Below are 20,114 nucleotides of genomic sequence, written 5' to 3'. Positions count from 1 at the left end.
CACTGCAATTGCTTATCACATATAAACAAAATATTATATTTTCACAACACATGGCTTTTTTCCCATTTTTGTGCAGTGGTTCCAGATTTTGAAATGTTAGGAATAATCAGGTTCAGTTTCACAAGCTCAATGGACATTGAAATATGCATAACTAATATTAAGCAAACATACCATTGCTGGTTATCTTTTCCATATCTGAAATAAAAGAAAAACTCAAACAGTATCAATATGGCAATTTAATAAAAACATGTAATGGTTGTTGTTTTCGTCATTTTTTTCTTATGCTGTCTACAAAGGTATTTATAAATGTGTACAATGTTTTCTGAGTAGAATTCTAGATAAAGGGCAGTATGGAGGTTACCTGTGGAGGCAATCATTTCACGGATGTTGGATGTTGCGACATTTGGGTCACCATTGATGACGTCCAGGAAGAAGTCCGGGGGGTTATTGTGCTCCTCTATGGTGTATCCTGCAGAGGAAAAGAAATGTACAATATAAAGCACGCCATGCAATCCAACACCATGCAAAAGCATGTACAAGACTTTTAATACAGAATATCATAGACTGAACTACAACTCATGAACACATCATGGCCCATCGGATTCGTTAAACAAAGTTGTCACATTAGCTATAAAATAGCTATGAAAGGTCATTTAAAAAGGCCAAAAAGGGGCAACTTCCTTAAAAAAAAAAAGAGCAAAAGGCTCACTTGAGACCCAAAGAAAATATATTTTCATCCCAAACATTGATTGTTTTGACATTATAATAAAAAAAGTCTAACACACATGCAAATCATGTCAACCAGGAAAACTGCATCATCTAAGGAAGCCAGGTATTTTATCAGAAAATGTGTATACTCTCCCTAGAAATTTATGATAATGTAAAAAACAAAGGTACTGAGCAAATTGCATCATGATAAGTAAACAATTGATTTCTTGCTTATAAACAATATTATCATAAAGTAAAAATATGTGCGGATCTAAACCTACTGAAGCGATTTTCGAACTAAACATGGATATCAATTTAACAAAATTATACCTTTTGCAAGGTTCATGATTATTAGGCATGAAATCTGACTTCCAAAGTGTTATAAGGTACTTCAAGTTCACATCATCATCATCATCATCATCATCATCATCATCATCATCATCATCATCATCATCATCATCATCATCATCATCATCATCATCATCATCATCATCATCACCTTAATCATCACCATCATCACCACCATCATCATCATCATCATCATCATCATCATCATCATCATCATCATCATCATCATCATCATCATCATCATCATCATAATCATCATCATTCAAACAACTTCAACATTACACTATCAAAACTATCAGTGTATGCTTGTTATCATGTACAGACAGAAGAAATATCAACCTGTGGTAAAAAGTTGCACTTGAGCTAATATTACAAGTCAGACTTACAAATCCCCCCCCCCCCCCAAGTTTCACTAGATTTTTCTGTTTTAATTTTTATGTCATAATAATTATAGGTTTGACAGGGTTATTTACCAAGCATGAAAGTGCAGTTGGGTAAAGCACTCTCTACTGTCGTTTCTTCCTTTATAAAAAAATGCTTTACAGAGTACCATCTTTATCCTAATAAATGCTCCCTCCCTAATAAAAGCGCCCCTAACGTATAATAAATTGAAAGAGTGATCAAAATAGCGTCCCCATTTCTCGGCTGCTAAGGGGTAAAGTAATTGCATTTTATTGACAGAAAATTCTTTTTTTATCAACAAGGTAATTGGCAAGAACCTAATAGAAATAAAACTTTAATAATAATAATAACATATATATTTGGAACATATTGATGTTAGAATTAAACTCCAACATGCAGGCAATTTTATTATTGTATCGATGTTTTCAGTTTTAAATGTCAAATTCATGTTACAATGTTTTTTTTTTGACACAGTGCGTTTAAAATACGGATCTACCCAGGTTGTTCAATATGCGGTACGCTGGGCCGTAACACAGGGCTTACATTTTACACATACCGGGTAGATTGCTATGTCACTTCACTTAATTTGATTGCTAGGCTCAATTCAACCAGAAAATATTTTGGTCTGGTTAATAAAGTATCTAACGTAACCATAAACCTTCACAAACACTGTTGCTATCTTGGCCACGGGTACTGTTACAGTTCTCACTACAGTCATATCGTCAATGGCCCTTTCATCTCGCATGGTAGTAGGGTGTAGTATTCTGCTAAAACTAATTGTGATATGTTTACAATTGCTCAATGAACTTGGAACATTAAGCAAATACCGGTAAACACATTTTAGGTGTTGACTCATATTATACCTACAGGGGGATGAAATAAATGTGCCCCCTTTGTGATTTGCATCGCGCCTGTGCGCGTTTATTAGGATAAAGATGGTATTAGGAGTTTTTCCTTGCAATAATCTCTTTATTGATTGAATAACGTGGACTCATTCTTGGATCAAGGTTACTCAGGCCTGACGGTAGCCACATGGCAGCCACATAGCTTGCTTCCCTACCAATGTTCTTGAAAAATGTCAAGGACTCTTCACACGGCCCATGGTAAATGGTCTCCCCCATCGACAATAGCATGAGGCCATCTATCAGACGATAGATGCTGTAGCGGGGCTGGTGGATGGAGAATATGATTGTACGTCCTTTCATTGACAACCTACAGCATACATGCAACATAAATCAGTCAGATAGACAGACCGCTGAAAGGTAATGCGTATCACTCCAGAAAACCTTTAAAAACATTGCATATGGTGTTTAGATCTATTGATACTTAGATCTATTAATACTGCATTCTTTTAATGCCAATAAAATATAAATGTTTTAAGCAAACATTAAAAGGTATCATGAACAAAAAATGGAAAAGATAATAAACAAGAGTGCCAAACTGTCACAAGATACGCCGGTTCGAAGGTTTTGGACACCATGCTCAATGCTTGAAATGCACTAAGTGACCTCGAGACCTAGTTATTGACCCGGCATGACCCATATTCGAACTTGACCTACATATCATCTAGACACAACTTCTGACCAAATTAGGTGAAGATTAGATGAAAACTACTTCAATTAGAGAGCGGACACCATGCTAAATGCTTGAAATGCACTATGTGACCTCGTGACCACGTTTTTGACCCGGCATGACCCATATTTAAAGAACTACATATCATCTTGACACAACTTCTGACCAAATGAGGTGAAGATCAGATGAAAACTACTTCAATTAGAGAGCAGACACCATGCTAAATTCTTGAAATGCACTAAGTAACCTCGTGACCTAGTTTTTAACCCGGCATGACCCATATTTGAACTTGACCTACATATCATCTAGACACAACTTCTGACCAAATTTGGTGAAGATCGGGTGAAAACTACTTCAATAAGGGAGAGCGGACACCATGCTTAATCCTTGAAATGCACTTAGTGACCCTGTGACCTAGTTTTTTACCCGGAATGACCCATATTTGAACTTGACCTAGATATTGTCTAGACACAACTTCTGACCAAGTTTGGTAAAGATCGATTGAAAACTATTTGAACTAGAGAGCTGACACTGCTGTGGATGCTGCGCGCCGCCCGCCCACTGCCCGCCCGCCGCCCGCCCGCCAATGGTGAAACTATAATACGTCCCGTTTTTAAAAACGGGCGTATAACAAGAGGGCCTGAAAGGCCCAAAGTCGCTCACCTGAGATGCAAAAGAACAAGCCATTTAAGGAAAAATGCCCCGCCCCTGGCAGCACATTTTCAAGCAAGTGGAACCAATTTCTAACTGGTCCAAGATATCATTGGGGAAAATCTTTTGACCAAGTTTCATGATGATCAGACAATAAATTTGGCCTTTAGAATATTAACAATATTTTACTGAAGCCATATAAGGAAAAATGCCCCGCCACCTGGTGGCCATGTTTTTCAACCAACCAGAACCATTTTGGGAACATGTCCAAGATATCATTGGGACAAATCTACTGACTAAGTTTCATGGAGATTGGTCATAAATGTGGCCTCTGGAGTGTTAAGAAGGTTTAACAATAGTCATTTAAGAAAAAATGCCCAATTCTCTGTTGGCCATGTTTTTCAAGCAACCGGAACCATTTTCGAACTTGCCCAAGATATCAATGGCACAAATCTTCTGACCAAATTTCATGAAGATTGGAAAATTAATGTGGCCTCTAGAGTTTTAACAAGGCAGAACGGACAATGGACAAAAGGGGATCACAAAAGCTTACCTTGAGCACATTGTGCTTAAAAACATAACAACATGTTTTACATAATAATGGTGTCCTCATACAGTAAACAAAACCTGCTTGTTGAAATGCCTTCAAAAACAGTTTCTCTTTGCATAATATACCTGTCACATACTATGTCTCAAATGCTTCTAAACATGTATTTCTAATTAATTAGCTTCCGAAAAAAAAATTACCAGCATGTTACACACATGTACACAATATAAAATGACACCATCAAGTGGTTTACTTCAGTTTTAATATATCATGATGCTTTATAATTTATAAAAATATTTTACATAAAATTAAATACATGTCAACCCAGCTGTTGAGAATTTCAATGTACAATACATCAGTATCATCAGTATCCTTTGTCTGTAAAGATGACTTCCAGAATAGACGAAGATTATTGAAACATTTATGGTCATCTTTAGGGGAGCGATTTAAATATAACAAGTTTTAAACACACAAAATGATCCATTCAAGAAATGGTTTTTAAATCGAATGACTTGTAGTGAAACAATTGTTAACATGTGTCAATACATTAAGTCCATACAGTGTACAGCAGCTTGTCTTTTAAGTGGTCAAAGTGGCTTCTATAGTCAGATGACCACTTTTAATAAGGCTGGTCATATAAAAGTATCATATTCATTCTAAGAAACAAACACCAAGAGCATTTAAAACCTACTTTGTACAAACATCACACAAATATCATTTTTAGTGAAACAACCACAAGCTTAGCACAACTTAGGTAAGTACAGTTTGTCAACCAGTTCCGGATAATCAGCAGTTCCGATTAATTTTTATTTAATTTTCCATAATGCCGCAATAAAAACAAAATGATAAGTGTCTAAGGTATACATTAGGTAAAGGAATAAATTAACAAAGTTTTAGCAAGAAAGCTTTTGTATTATGCTTACAGGGGGGATAAATGCAGCAAAAAGTTAACCGGAACTTATTGAATGAGTTATGTTTTCAAATGTGCATATGGATAATAGAAGGCTTTATCATTTTCAAATAAACTTTTTACTGATTGAAAACAAATGCCATGACAATGTTTTAAAATACTAATTTGGTAAGGTGAATGATTTTAATAATTTTCCGAAGGGTGAATTTAAATTGGCTATTTTTGACAAAAAACTGCATATTCCGTCTGGCCTAATCTGTTATCATACGAAATAAATTTTACCCTTTATTTTTACATCTTTTCACATTGACACTAAATCGCGAAAAAAATTATTGTGGTCAAAAGAATTAACGTTTTTTGCCGGGTTATTCTAAACTGGTTGACTGACTGTACTATGTTTTATAACATAGATGTTTCAAACCAAATACATTCATTCTCAATTGACTGGATGTAAAATTGATGTGTATAGTAGAAAGCTCGGTTAAAGATTGATCCGAATACATTATTTTCAAATGCATATTTAGTAATGTTATTTCTATAATAACATTTTTAAGTACTCATGAGAAATCATTCAATTTGTGATAATTAAATTATTTAACTTATTCTGATCAATCTGTTTTGAAAAAATCCCCATAATTATCACAGTAAAACAAACCTTCTCAACACCCTAATACTGTGAAACCATTATTAATCGTCAGGCATTAATTTTTGTGTTTTCAGTCAGTCGACCGATTGACGAATTCAAGATCCTAACGAACAATTATGTCCCATATTTGAACAAGACTGAATTACCAAAGGCATGAGGCCCAAAAATCCAACGTAATCCACGCATACATACTTCCTTTGTTTTGTAATCAAGATTAATCCGGTTTTGACACAAAAGGGTGTAGATAACACAGTGTACTTAACTGACACGTGACATTGCTCTAAAATGCGAGTGCAGTACAGCTGTATCGACTGCGTTGACTTCGTTAAGGTAGTATAGTAATGATTAGCGCTAATTGTTAACAACTTAATTACCCATTGTGTGAATTGTATTTTTCAATGTTGTTGCAAACTATACAGCCTCCACGCAGTGGATCCGGATCAAAGACAATAAACGAAATTAAAAGATGATTATGTGTGATCAACACCTGACTTATATACATCCTCCGCATAGATTACAAATTTATACAGAACATTTTAATTTGTGTTTGGTTGTTTGCGTTTAACTACAATAAAGATGTAAAAATAGCCTGTGCTTTGTTTATGGGCTATTGATATTTTAATTATTGACAGCTTTGACAAGCTTTACGATACATGTTTCAAATCAGTTTTACTTGTAGTAATTGACAACGTTACAGGTAAAGAGAAATAAGCAATCATGACGATTAGTTCCATCCAAACGTAGGGTATTTGTTTACAAAAATTCACTTATATTTTTGCGCGATTTTCAGAAAATCCCCGGAAAGCACGTTTTTCGAATGACTGAGTATGACGTAATAAAACATTGCTTTGTATTCTATTGCATTCAATCTAATTTTAACTCACAATTAAATCTAAACTGTGCCCTATGAAACCGCTGTCCCATAATGCGCTGTTAATTTTACACTTCAGAAAATTATTGTACTTAAAGTGATCAAATATTTACGATGCAAAACTCTTTAAACTTTATTGAAAATTGCCCAAATAGTTTGCTAACACTAATTTTAACCAATAATCTTCGCATCTTCTCTAATTTGCGCCGATAAAGGTAAGATTGTTATTAGTTTTGCGATGATAATAAATGAATAAGACCAATTGGCAATTGGTTTCATTGTTTCAAACACTCGTGAAAGGTTATTCGGTCCCACTAATCCGCTACTCTTAATAATGATACACTAATGGGGGCCAATTATCGATCACCTGATAACAAAAGACTAGTATATTGATATGTGACAAACAGGCCCCACCTCCTGCAAGTGACTCTCAAGTGTCCTCTCTCTTTCCCTACTACGATTTATCGCAACAGCGATATATTTCGGACAAACGTCAAATCGGATATTGACTAAAGCATTTTTATTTTTTCAAAGTCAGGAATTGGCGAATTTAAGTGCTGATGAAAACGTCATTTTTATAAAAATGACGAAATTTCATGCTGGCGTAAATAAATGGTTTCACAGTATATGTTTTCTCACATTTGGCAACATTAATTTTATCAAATGTTGTTACCGCAATCAGATTCTTTAACCACAAAATAGATGCACAATAGACCTTATTACATCAAAGTTAAAAGACAACAAATTAGATTTATTTCAATGTTTACTTTTTGCGCTTCAAAATGACTGCCTCTTAACCGCTTAACACAGGTAAAAATGGCTTATAGTGGGAAACAAGGGCTGTTTGTAAAACTTGCATGCCCCCCTATATGGGCTATAAGTTGTAGTAGCAGCCATTGTGTGAATACGTTAGAAGTAGTAGAAGTAGTAGTAGTAGTAGTAGTAGTAGTAGTAGTAGTAGTAGTAGTAGAAGTAGTAGTAGTAGTAGTAGTAGTAGTAGTAGTAGTAGTAGTAGTAGTAGTAGTAGTAGTAGTAGTAGTAGAGTAGTAGTAGAAGTAGTAGTAGTAGTAGTAGTAGTAGTAGTTCTAGTAGTAGTAGGTAGTAGTAGTAGTAGTAGTAGTAGTAGTAGTAGTAGTAGTAGTAGTAGTAGTAGCTGTAGTAGTAGTAGTAGTAGTAGTAGTAGTAGTAGTAGTAGTAGTAGTAGTAGTAGTAGTAATAGAGTAGTAGTAGTAGGTGGCAGAAGAAATAGTAGTAGTAGTAGTAGTAGAAGTGGTAGTAGTAGTAGTAGTAGTAGTAGTAGTAGTAGTAGTAGTAGTAGTAGTAGAAGTAGTAGTAGTAGTAGTAGTAGGTAGTAGTAGTAGTAGTAGTAGTAGAGTAGTAGTAGAAGTAGTAGTAGTAGTAGTAGTAGTAGTAGTAGTAGTAGTAGTAGTAGTAGTAGTAGTAGTAGTAGTAGCAGTAGAAGTAGTAGTAGTAGTAGTAGTAGAAGTAGTAGTAGTAGTAGTAGTAGTAGTAGTAGTAGTAGAAGTAGTAGTAGTAGCAGCAGCAGCAGCAGCAGCAGCAGCAGCAGCAGCAGCAGCAGCAGCAGCAGCAGCAGTAGTAGTAGTAGTAGTAGTAGTATGCATTACAAAAATGCTGTTAGCCTTACATTTGGTAAAATTTAAATATATTACAAGGGAGGCAAATCTGTAACAATAAATTTTAACTTATTGCATTTGTTTCCCCTGTAGTGTATTACCTCCCCTGTCCTGCTTATATTTATATTAATCAACAAAAAATTAAACATTAACACAATATTTAATATACAAAATATACAAAAAATCTCATATTCTGATAATATTTTTACTGATCCACTGTATTTTACTAAAAGGATGATGTTTCATTGGACTGATAATTATAGATTTAGGATTACAGACCAGTTGCTTCAGTAATATTGTTCAGAGTGTGCCCTGTTGGCCGCGTATGCATAAGTTGAATTTTCATTCAAAACCATTTTACTATTTCGAGTCACCGTGACCTTGACCTTTGACCTAGTGACCTCAAAATCAATAGGGGTCATCTGTGAGTCATGATCAATGTACCTATGAAGTTTCATGATCCTAGGTCCAAGCGTTCTTGAGTTATCATCCGGAAACCACCTGGTGGACGGACGTACCGACACCTGGTGGACGTACCGACCTACAAACATGAGCAAAGCAATATACCCCCTCTTCTTCGAAGGGGGGCATAATGAACTGGCATCTAGCAGCAGGTGACCGTTATACTCAGGTGCAATAATTGTTATTTTTTGTCATGGGGAATCTGGACTGACCACTAAAGCAAGGTGACCACATATAGAATGTGCATTGCAAAATAATGAGAAATGAATTTCATTGTGCTTAAGAAAAATTGATGAAATTTATTCCAGATGTCTTTCTGTGTGCAATATGAACAGAAGACTACTGCCCAGTGTTGTAGTATGTAAGGCATCAACCACCCCAGCCCACTGCCCAGTGTTGAAGTTAGTAAGGTAGCAACCACCCCAGCCCACTGCCAAGTGTTGTAGTTAGTAAGGTAGCAACCACCCCAGCCCACTGTCCGGTTCTGTAGTGTGTAAGGTAGCAACCACCCCAGCCAACTGCCCAGTGTTGTAGAGTATTAGGTAGCAACCACCCCAGCCCACTGCCCAGTGCTGTAGAGTATTAGGCAGCAACCACCCCAGCCCACTGCCCAGTGTTGTAGTGTGTAAGGCAGCAACCAACCCAGCTCACTGCCCAGTGTTGTAGTGTGTAAGGCATCAACCACCCCAGCCCACTGCCCAGTGTTGTAGAGTATTAGGCAGCAACCACCCAGCCCACTGCCCAGTGTTGTAGAGTATTAGGCAGCAACCACCCCAGCCCACTGCCCAGTGTTGTAGAGTATTAGGCAGCAACCAACCCAGCCCACTGCCCAGTGTTGTAGTGTGTAAGGCATCAACCACCCCAGCCCACTGCCCAGTGTTGTAGAGTATTAGGCAGCAACCACCCAGCCCACTGCCCAGTGTTGTAGAGTATTAGGCAGCAACCACCCCAGCCCACTGCCCAGTGTTGTAGAGTATTAGGCAGCAACCAACCCAGCCCACTGCCCAGTGTTGTAGTGTGTAAGGCATCAACCACCCCAGCCCACTGCCCAGTGTTGTAGAGTATTAGGCAGCAACCGACCCAGCCCACTGCCCAGTGTTGTAGAGTATTAGGCAGCAACCACCCCAGCCCACTGCCCAGTGTTGTAGTGTGTAAGGCATCAACCACCCCAGCCCACTGCCCAGTGTTGTAGAGTATTAGGCAGCAACCAACCCAGCCCACTGCCCAGTGTTGTAGTGTGTAAGGCATCAACCACCCCAGCCCACTGCCCAGTGTTGTAGAGTATTAGGCAGCAACCAACCCAGCCCACTGCCCAGTGTTGTAGTGTATTAGGCAGCAACCTCCCCAGCTCACTGCCCAGTGCTGTAGAGTATTAGGCAGCAACCACCCCAGCCCAATGCCCAGTGTTGTAGTGTATTAGGCAGCAACCACCCCAGCCCACTGCCCAGTGTTGTAGAGTATTAGGCAGCAACCACCCCAGCTCACTGCCCAGTGTTGTAGTGTGTAAGGCATCAACCACCCCAGCCCACTGCCCATTGTTGTAGAGTATTAGGCATCAACCAACCCAGCCCACTGCCCAGTGTTGTAGTGTGTAAGGCATCAACGACCCCAGCCCACTGTCCAGTGTTGTAGAGTATTAGGCAGCAACCACCCCAGCCCACTGCCCAGTGTTGTAGTGTGTAAGGCAGCAACCATCCCAGCCCACTGCCCAGTGCTGTAGAGTATTAGGCAGCAACCATCCAGCCCACTGCCCAGTGTTGTAGTGTGTAAGGCATCAACCACACCAGCCCACTGCCCAGTGCTGTAGAGTATTAGGCAGCAACCACCCCAGCCCACTGCCCAGAGTTATAGAGTATTAGGCAGCAACCACCCCTGCCCACTGCCCAGTGTTGTAGTGTGTAAGGCATCAACCACCCCAGCCCACTGCCCAGTGTTGTAGAGTATTAGGCATCAACCACCCCAGCCCACTGCCCAGTGTTGTAGTGTGTAAGGCAGCAACCAACCCAGCCCACTGTCCAGTGTTGTAGAGTATTAGGCATCAACCAACCCAGCCCACTGCCCAGCGTTGTAGTGTGTAAGGCAGCAACGAACCCAGCCCACTGTCCAGTGTTGTAGAGTATTAGGCAGCAACCACCCCAGCCCACTGCCCAGTGTTGTAGAGTATTAGGCAGCAACCACCCCAGCCCACTACCCAGTGTTGTAGAGTATTAGGCAGCAACCACCCAAGCCCACTGCCCAGTATTGTAGTGTGTAAGGCATCAACCACCCCAGCCCACTGCCCAGTGTTGTAGAGTATTAGGCAGCAACCACCCCAGCCCACTGCCCAGTGTTGTAGTGTGTAAGGCAGCAATCAACCCAGCTCACTGCCCAGTGTTGTAGTGTGTAAGGCATCAACCACCCCAGCCCACTGTCCAGTGTTGTAGAGTATTAGGCAGCAACCACCCAGCCCACTGCCCAGTGTTGTAGAGTATTAGGCAGCAACCACCCCAGCCCACTGCCCAGTGTTGTAGAGTATTAGGCAGCAACCACCCCAGCTCACTGCCCAGTTTTGTAGAGTATTAGGCAGCAACCACCCTAGCCCACTGTCCAGTGTTGTACAGTATTAGGCAGTAACCACCCCAGCCCACTATCCAGTGTTGTAGAGAATTAGGCAGCAACCACCCCAGCCCACTATCCAGTGTTGTATAGTATTAGGCAGCAACCACCCCAGCCCACTGCCCAGTGTTGTAGTGTGTAAGGCATCAACCACCCCAGCCCACTGCCCAGTGTTGTAGAGTATTAGGCAGCAACCAACCCAGCCCACTGTCCAGTGTTGTAGAGTATTAGGCAGCAACCACCCCAGCCCACTGCCCAGTGTTGTAGTGTGTAAGGCAGCAACCAACCCAGCTCACTGCCCAGTGTTGTAGTGTGTAAGGCATCAACCACCCCAGCCCACTGTCCAGTGTTGTAGAGTATTAGGCAGCAACCACCCAGCCCACTGCCCAGTGTTGTAGAGTATTAGGCAGCAACCATCCCAGCCCACTGCCCAGTGTTGTAGAGTATTAGGCAGCAACCACCCCAGCTCACTGCCCAGTGTTGTAGAGTATTAGGCAGCAACCACACCAGCCCACTGTCCAGTGTTGTAGTGTGTAAGGCATCAACCACCCCAGCTCACTGCCCAGTGTTGTAGAGTATTAGGCAGCAACCACCCCAGCCCACTGCCCAGTGTTGTAGTGTATTAGGCAGCAACCAACCCAGCCCACAGCCCAGTGTTGTAGACTATTAGGCAGCAACCAACCCAGCCCACTGCCCAGTGTTGTAGTGTGTAAGGCATCAACCACCCCAGCCCACTGCCCAGTGTTGTAGAGTATTAGGCAGCAACCACCCCAGCCCACTGTCTAGTGTTGTAGTGTGTAAGGCATCAACCACCCCAGCCCACTACCCAGTGTTGTAGTGTGTAAGGCGTACTTTTTCAGGAGCAGCATGACAGTGCCGGCAGTGTTGGCATCCAAGCCCGTGGTGGGCTCATCAAGGAAAAGCAGTGGTGGGGAGATGATGAGCTCCATGCCGATGTTGCACCGCTTCCTCTCACCACCAGATATACCCCGGATAAACTCATTTCCACACTGGAAAGGCAGCATATACATAAATAAATACCAGACAATATTGTGACTCTTAATTTTCGGACATACAGGTTTTTGTCCATATTTTATTTCTCTTAATTCTCAGACAGTATATTTCTACAGCGCTACTGGTAATTCTTCGCCCCTGTTTTCGCTTATCTCGTGTCACATTGATCATGGATTTTTATAACCGGATTAAGGTCATAAAACCTGGCAGATGCATGCCTGTGGGCAATGGACCATTACATTTGCCTTATTGGGTAAATAACCATGTATACTGGTAGAAAATAAAGGATTCACACAACAGCATTTGAAACATTGTCGTCCTATTAAGGAAGCCGGTATGTTTTCTGTTTTTACTTGTTTCCTCTATATCATTTCAGGCAAGAGTAAGCAAATCTGTGAAAGGTATTTATTTTTTTTAAACAGAAAATGAAGAGTTAATCACAAGACAATTATTGTACATTGATTGTTTGCTTTTTTTTCAATATTATTATAATTTTATTTATATTTTTTATATTATTATAATTTTTGGACACCTTAATTTGGGTCTGTAATTATCGGACACCTGTAATTTTTATATATTTTTCGTATCTAAATTTTGCAAATAATGAAATGTGTAAAGAAAATCAAATTAATGACTTGTGTTGTATTATTTATATCTCTTAAATGAAACCGACTGTGATACTTTAAGCCTATATCATAGAACACATCAATAATACAAGGAACTCATTATTTGTTTAAGTACTGTTATGTGCTTCAAATGATGAATAATTTTATGCTGTAGTTGTATTGGTATTCAGTTACATACCCTCTAGTTGTTGCTGCTAAAAAAGTTCAATTCAATACATGGCACAACACCTGAGTTGTCTAGCCAGGTACTATACACAGTCTCTCACCTTCGTGTCTGCACAATGCTGCAGTCCCTGTCTAGCCCGGTACTATTCACAGCCTCTCACCTTCGTGTCTGCACAATGCTGCAGTCCCAGCTCCTCTATCACCTTGTTGACTCGCTCCTCCCGTTCTTTTGGGGTCACTGAGCTGGGCAGTCGCAGGGCCGCAGAAAAGTGGAAGTTCTCACGAACACTCAGGGTCCCCATCACCACATCATCCTACAACCAGCCAGCAAGTCTAGCTTATTGACATCAATAGGATGAGCACACCTTATTCATTTGGTCAGAAGATAATTTGTTCAATTATCTAACTTTTTGAGGTGATCATCAAACCATAGACAGAAAATTTTGTTTGTACGTTTATTGGGTATCCAAATAAATTGACCCATTATTTAATGAACATCTGAATATTTAAATGTTTTTTAAATTATTTGGAGACTTCATTGCCAACATAAATGAGTCGTTTTTGACCATACATTGATATTGTGTATGTGCACTAACACTGTGACCTATGATACACATATCTGTGTTTGTACCTGTACGACGTAGCCGACCATGCACTTGAAGTTTTCAGGCAAGGGTTGTCCATCCAGTAGCAGGGTACCGGACAAACCCTCAGGATCCTTCCTGCCTGCCAGTACATCCAGCAGCCTGCAACATGACAACTATGTCTGACAGAAATGGCATCAACCCCTGGTTAACTCATGTAAGGGTGTACCACTGGGAAGGCCCCAACTTTACATTGTCTTATTATCATTTATAAATTCAGGGACATACACACACCCTCCAAAAAAAAGAAACATGAGATGTGTCCTCCTGACACAGATGCACCCACATTCCGCTTCAGTGTCAATACTTTGTCACAAACAAACTGTTTATGACAAAATCTGACTTTTGCTCACTAAGAGCAACCTTGACCTTTGACGTCACATGACAGAATTTATCGCCCCGCTCAGTCTTCTCATTTGGTCATTTGTAGTAAGTTATTTTTTACTACTCTAGACTACAATTTTCATCCGATCTTGATAAATCTTAATCAGATATTTAGCTTGACAATATCTTCGCTGCGTTTGAAACTGTATCACTTGGGTCGCAAAATAGGTCACCCACTCAAATTTAAGAAAAACTTGTTATCACTCCATTAGGACAAATTTAGGACTCAATCTTAGTGAATTAAAGTCAGAATGTTTATTTACACAATATCATGGCCTAATTCGAATCAGAGTCCTACGCATCCAAAAACTAGGTCGCCTGGTAAAATTTGAAATAAGCCTATTAATATAATGTTACCACTCTTAAGAATATATATACATGTAGGACTCAATCTAATAAAATTAGGAATGTTGGTCATGTGTGTCAAAAAACTAGAAATGTTAGAAAACCCTTGAGGCTTATTTATAACTCCATCTTGATAAAACTTGGTCAAAATGCTGATCTTCACATTTTCTAGGCTAAGTGCCATCTTTGGGCCTGGCTGGTTTTGACCCCTGGTGCATGATTTGAACAAACTTGGTAGAGGACCAGCATACTTACCATATGCTACATGATTAATTCAAAACCTTGCGATTTAAAAAAAAACAACTTGCAGAGTTTTCACAATATACTTAAAAGCAAAACAAGAAACCCCCAGTGCAGGACCAATTTTGATCTCATGGACATCATTTGAACAAACTTTGTAGATGACCACCACCCCATGTTATACACCAGATATTTAACTCCAGAACATTGAGATTTCATAAAAGAATATTTGAAGTACAACCTGACTAAACAGTCACCTAAATACAACCGTCAACTGTCGGTCTGGATTCGCCCCAACAAAAATCCTTCTATATTACATCTGAGAATAACGTCAACAACAGCCAACTGTCACTATATGTAACTCCCAAAGCCATATATAACCTGAGAATAGCCATCACGAGTCAGTCGTTTTGTGGTGAAAAAAGTAAACATTTTAAACTGCATTGTTGTTGTTTCTTTACACTGATGTCATAGCATCTTTTGTGTGTCTTTTTTGATGCTAACGAATGTGATTGCAGTAACTGCCTTTACTGTGATAAAAGCGGCCCACTGTGAGAAAACATATCATAGGGTGTTGATAAGGGCGATACCTGCGCTGGTGGCAATGCATCACAGTCTCTGCTTGTGCATGCTTGACTGGTTGGTACAATTTCCGTTCAGTTATCAGTGCATTTTCATTTGTATGTCTTATGACTGCATTAGGATAATACAATAGTTAAATTAATCAGGCAATTTTCTCATAAATTATAACAAAATATCGACAAGTTAATTTCTGGTAGCATGAAACATGTGCAGCCCAGTCATAACGACATAGTAAGAGCACATGACAAAGTCATAGATCTTTGTCGCTGATAAGGTGTGAACAACAACACTTTGGTAGCGAGTGTTGTTATTAGAAGGCAATGGAAGATAAAAGGCTGTCTATGTTGACAAAACAGGCATCAAATTGCAATTTTTTTGCAAACTTTCAGCATTTATGCAAGTTGACACTTCGTCACATAAAACATGTTCTATAAAAGTGCCAATTTCAATTTTAAATTTTAAAAGCTTTTAGTGTCGGTTACTTTGAATGAGAATGATACTGCTATGCCATACTTTCAGTTTTTAACAGCACTTAATGCGTTTTGGGAAGTGATTTCAATGACATGAGATGATCATTATTTAAAAAATCTTTCAATGAATGTAATATGACTAGACTGTCTGATTGACTGAATCAACAATATGTACAAGTAAACAAAAACATCATCGAATTCATCTGTCAAACAAATCACATGTTTTTGTATAAATCATTTAGATAGCCAGTACAGCATAGAAGTGCACTTACGATGATTTACCGCTGCCTGTTGGACCTAGGATGGCATTCATCCCTGGTCGAAATAGGCCACTGAAAGAACAACAGAATACAAGTTACTTATGATTGAGGTAAATATTGTTGATTTCAAGAAAAGTCACTCCTAACAGTCTCAGCTCTGAATATTTTAATTTATAAATCTCTTATTACATTGTAATTAATTTATTCCTCCTTGTAGACATTCTATGTGCATGCTTTAATAATAATCGCAATAATATTCCAACAATTATTAATAACATAAACAAGATGTGTTTGTGAAACACAATGTCCCCCTATATGATGTTTGACCTCGAAGGATGACCTTGACCCCTATATGATGTTTGACCTTGAAGAATGACCTTGACCTTGACCCTTCACCACTCAAAATGTGCAGCTCCATGAGATACACATGCATTTCAAATATAAAATTGCTAGCTTCAATATTGCAGAAGTGACATTACATGAGCAATTTTGACCCATATATTTGACCTTGAAGGATGACCTTGACCTTGACCTTTTACCACTTAAAATGTGCAGCTCCATGAGATACACATGCATGCCAAATATCAAGTTGCTATCTTCAATATTGCAAAAGTATTCATAAAATAAGCGATTTGGGCCACATATATTTGACCTCTGACCTTGAAGGATGACCTTGACCTTGACCTTTCACCACTCAAAATGTGCAGCTCCATGAGATACACATGCATGCCAAATATCAAGTTGCTATCTTCAATATTGCAAAAGTACTCATAAAATGAGCGATTTTGGCCACATATATTTGACATCTGACCTTGAAGGATGACCTTGACCTTGACCTTTCACCATTCAAAATGTGCAGCTCCATGAGATACACATGCATGCCAAATATCAAGTTGCTATCTTGAATATTGAAATACTGCAAAAGTGTACATTAAATGAGCGATTTTGACCCATATATTTGACCTTTGACCTTGAAGGATGACCTTGACCTTTCACCACTCAAAATGTGCAGCTCCATGAGATACATATGCATGCCAAATATCAAGTTGCTATCTTCAATATTGCAAAAGTTATTGCAAATGTTAAAGTTGGCGCAAACCAACCAACCAACAGACCAACAGACAGGGCAAAAACAATATGTCCCCCACTACTATAGTGGGGGACATAAAAAACAAGGGCTGTTTGTAAAACATGCATGCCCCCCATATGGGCTGTCCGTTGTAGTGGCAGCCATTGTGTGAATACGTTTTTTGTCACTGTGACCTTGACCTTTGACCTAGTTATCTGAAAATCAATAGGGGTCATCTGCGAGTCATGATCAATGTACCTATGAAGTGTCATGATCCTAGGCAAAAGCGTTCTTGAGTTATCATCCGGAAACAATTTTACTGTTTCGGGTCACCGTGACCTTGACCTTTGACGTAGTGACCTGAAAATCAATATGGGTCATCCGTGAGTCATGATCAATTTACCTATGAAGTTTCATGATCCTAGGCGTAAGCGTTCTTGAGTTATCATCCGGAAACCATTTAACTATTTTCGGTCACTGTGACCTTGACCTTTGACCTAGTGACCTCAAAATCAATAGGGGTCATCTGCGTGTCATGATCAATCTACCCATGAAGTTTCATAATCCTAGGAATATGCGTTTTTGAGTTATCATCCAAAAAACCATTTTACTATTTCGGGTCACCGTGACCTTGACCTTTGACCTAGTGACCTAAAAATCAATAGGGGTCATCTGCGAGTCATGATCAATCTACCCATGAAGTTTCATGATCCTAGGCATATGCGTTCTTGAGTTATCATCCGAAAACCATTTTACTATTTTGGGTCACCGTGACCTTGACCTTTGACCTAGTGACCTCAAAATAAATAGGTGTCATCTGCGAGTCATGATCAATGTACCTATGAAGTTTCATAATCCTAGGAGTATGCGTTCTTGAGTTATCATCCGAAAATCATTTTACTATTTTGGGTCACCGTGACCTTGACCTTTGACCTTGTGACCTCAAAATCAATAGGGGTCATATGCGAGTCATGATCAATCTACCAATGAAGTTTCATGATCCTAGGCGTATGCGTTCTTGAGTTATCATCCGGAAACCATTTTACTATTTCGGGTCACCGTGACCTTGACCTTTGACCTAGTGACCTCAAAATCAATAGGGGTCATCTGCGAGTCATGATCAATCTACCTATGAAGTTTCATAATCCTAGGCGTATGCGTTCTTGAGTTATCATCCGGAAACCATTTTACTATTTCGGGTCACCGTGACCTTGACCTTTGACCTAGTGACCTCAAAATCAATAGGGGTCATCTGCGAGTCATCATCAATGTACCTATGAAGTTTCATGATCCTAGGCCTAAGCGTTCTTGAGTTATCATTCGGAAACCACTTGGTGGACCGACCGACATGTGCAAAGCAATATACCCCCTCTTCTTCGAAGGGGGGCATAAATATATGCAAGATACAACTACGGGCTCGAAAGTGCCCTTTTGACAAAATTCTGCATGTTGAAAGAGCCCTTTTGAAAAATGCCCCCCCCCCCCCCGCCCTTTTCCAATCCTACTGGAGCACTGTACATATAAAGCTGAGACTGTTAGAAATGTTATCGTTTTTTATATATAATCCACAGTTTTTCTGTAAATTTCTTTCTTCGCAATACAAAGTGCTATACCATTTATCGACCAAACAATGTTGCATGTCTGAAAACAGAATGAACAGAACATAAATGTAAAAAAGCTGAAGAACTCTCCACTCGCACGTGGCTTTTGTTGTTCTCTGTTATCTAAGTGCCATCTGTTATCAAAGTATCCGTATACCCAGCATGAAAGGTGATACAACATAATGTGAAAGTTAAATCAAAAACGATAAAATTCCATCTATAATCAGCATGAATTGGATGATCAGTACATATTTCAACAAAATAAAAATACTTTGAAATAAACCAATAATGTGCTTACTTTTCGAAATAAAAGTTCAATATATCAGAGACGTAGATCTACGTCTCTTAATATATCCATAAATGTTACATGTTACATTGTAGTTTACTAATGTATTTGAGAAAAATCACATCTTTAAAGAGTGGGATGCCATCTTTAATCGATCATCTCAATGACAATGGCACTTCTATGTCAACACTTTTTACCAGATATAAACAAACTCTTGTAAACGAACAACGCCATTGGTTATATTCCACATGTGTTTGTAATTAAGTTATGCATAGATTCCCAATGTGTCGGGCTTGACTATGCACTTTGATTCGTACTTCATAATGTTTGGTAAGAAAATAACCATAATAGATTCTATACATAAATGCATTTCATGTAGAAGGTAAAACTCGGTTATCTGAGTGCCCAATTTGTTGAAAGTCTCTGTTATCCGAAGTGTCCTTTATCGGAAATAAAGTGTCTGCAACTTCATGAATGCTACCTATTAAAACATGCCCTTTCTTCGTTTATATTTCATTGAATACTAAAAAAATTTCAGTATTTGAAGCACAGTGATTAGATCTACTCTACATGCTGAAATATCAAACAATTACGTTTTTTTATTTTGTTGAAATTTTATTTTTCATCCAGTTCATGCTGTTTTCCGACCAAATTTTCTGTATTTGGGAGGAAAAATCTACCATTCTTCCGTTAATTTTTTTCTTCCCAATAAAAAAGGTTACTGTACACCATTTATAAACTCGGCCATGTGCCTTGTCTAAAACTAATCTTTATGATATAACTTTTAAAAAAAATTAGGAACTTACCTTTCGTGCGTGACTTTTGTTGTTCCTATTATCGCAGTGCCATCTGTTATCAAAGTATCTGCATAACCAAAGACCTATAGAATGTATTTTATAGGTCTTTGGCATAACCAGAGTGCCTTTCCAACATGTCCAATATTATCAACAATGCTTGTCAAAGACTTTTAATATATAAAGTTACATCTTTTCGCAGCTTGCTGTATCAGTTTTAGGACCAGGTCAGGAAGATAGTATTTATTTAGAGATCTATCTTACAACATGTTTACTCTAACTCAAACT

At 39.0% G+C, this 20,114-nt stretch overlaps 1 protein-coding gene across 2 annotated transcripts in view; it reads right to left on the bottom strand.

The window, feature by feature from the left end:
* The window catches only part of LOC127868405 (broad substrate specificity ATP-binding cassette transporter ABCG2-like), a 72,073-nt gene that overhangs the window by 51,344 nt on the left and 615 nt on the right, over positions 1-20,114 (bottom strand). For both annotated transcript variants that reach the window (XM_052410169.1, XM_052410171.1), the window contains exons 2-8: positions 16,089-16,148; positions 13,783-13,897; positions 13,313-13,465; positions 12,199-12,356; positions 2,519-2,670; positions 362-469; positions 172-195 (exon numbers count right to left, since the gene is read on the bottom strand). In XM_052410169.1, coding sequence (XP_052266129.1) covers positions 172-195; positions 362-469; positions 2,519-2,670; positions 12,199-12,356; positions 13,313-13,465; positions 13,783-13,897; positions 16,089-16,148 — 770 coding nt within the window. The remainder of the gene's footprint in view (positions 1-171; positions 196-361; positions 470-2,518; positions 2,671-12,198; positions 12,357-13,312; positions 13,466-13,782; positions 13,898-16,088; positions 16,149-20,114) is intronic.

This window comes from Dreissena polymorpha, chromosome 2 (assembly GCF_020536995.1).
Source record: "Dreissena polymorpha isolate Duluth1 chromosome 2, UMN_Dpol_1.0, whole genome shotgun sequence".
Classification (NCBI taxonomy): Eukaryota; Metazoa; Mollusca; class Bivalvia; order Myida; family Dreissenidae; genus Dreissena; species Dreissena polymorpha.
This window is presented reverse-complemented; position numbering and strand designations above follow the sequence as displayed.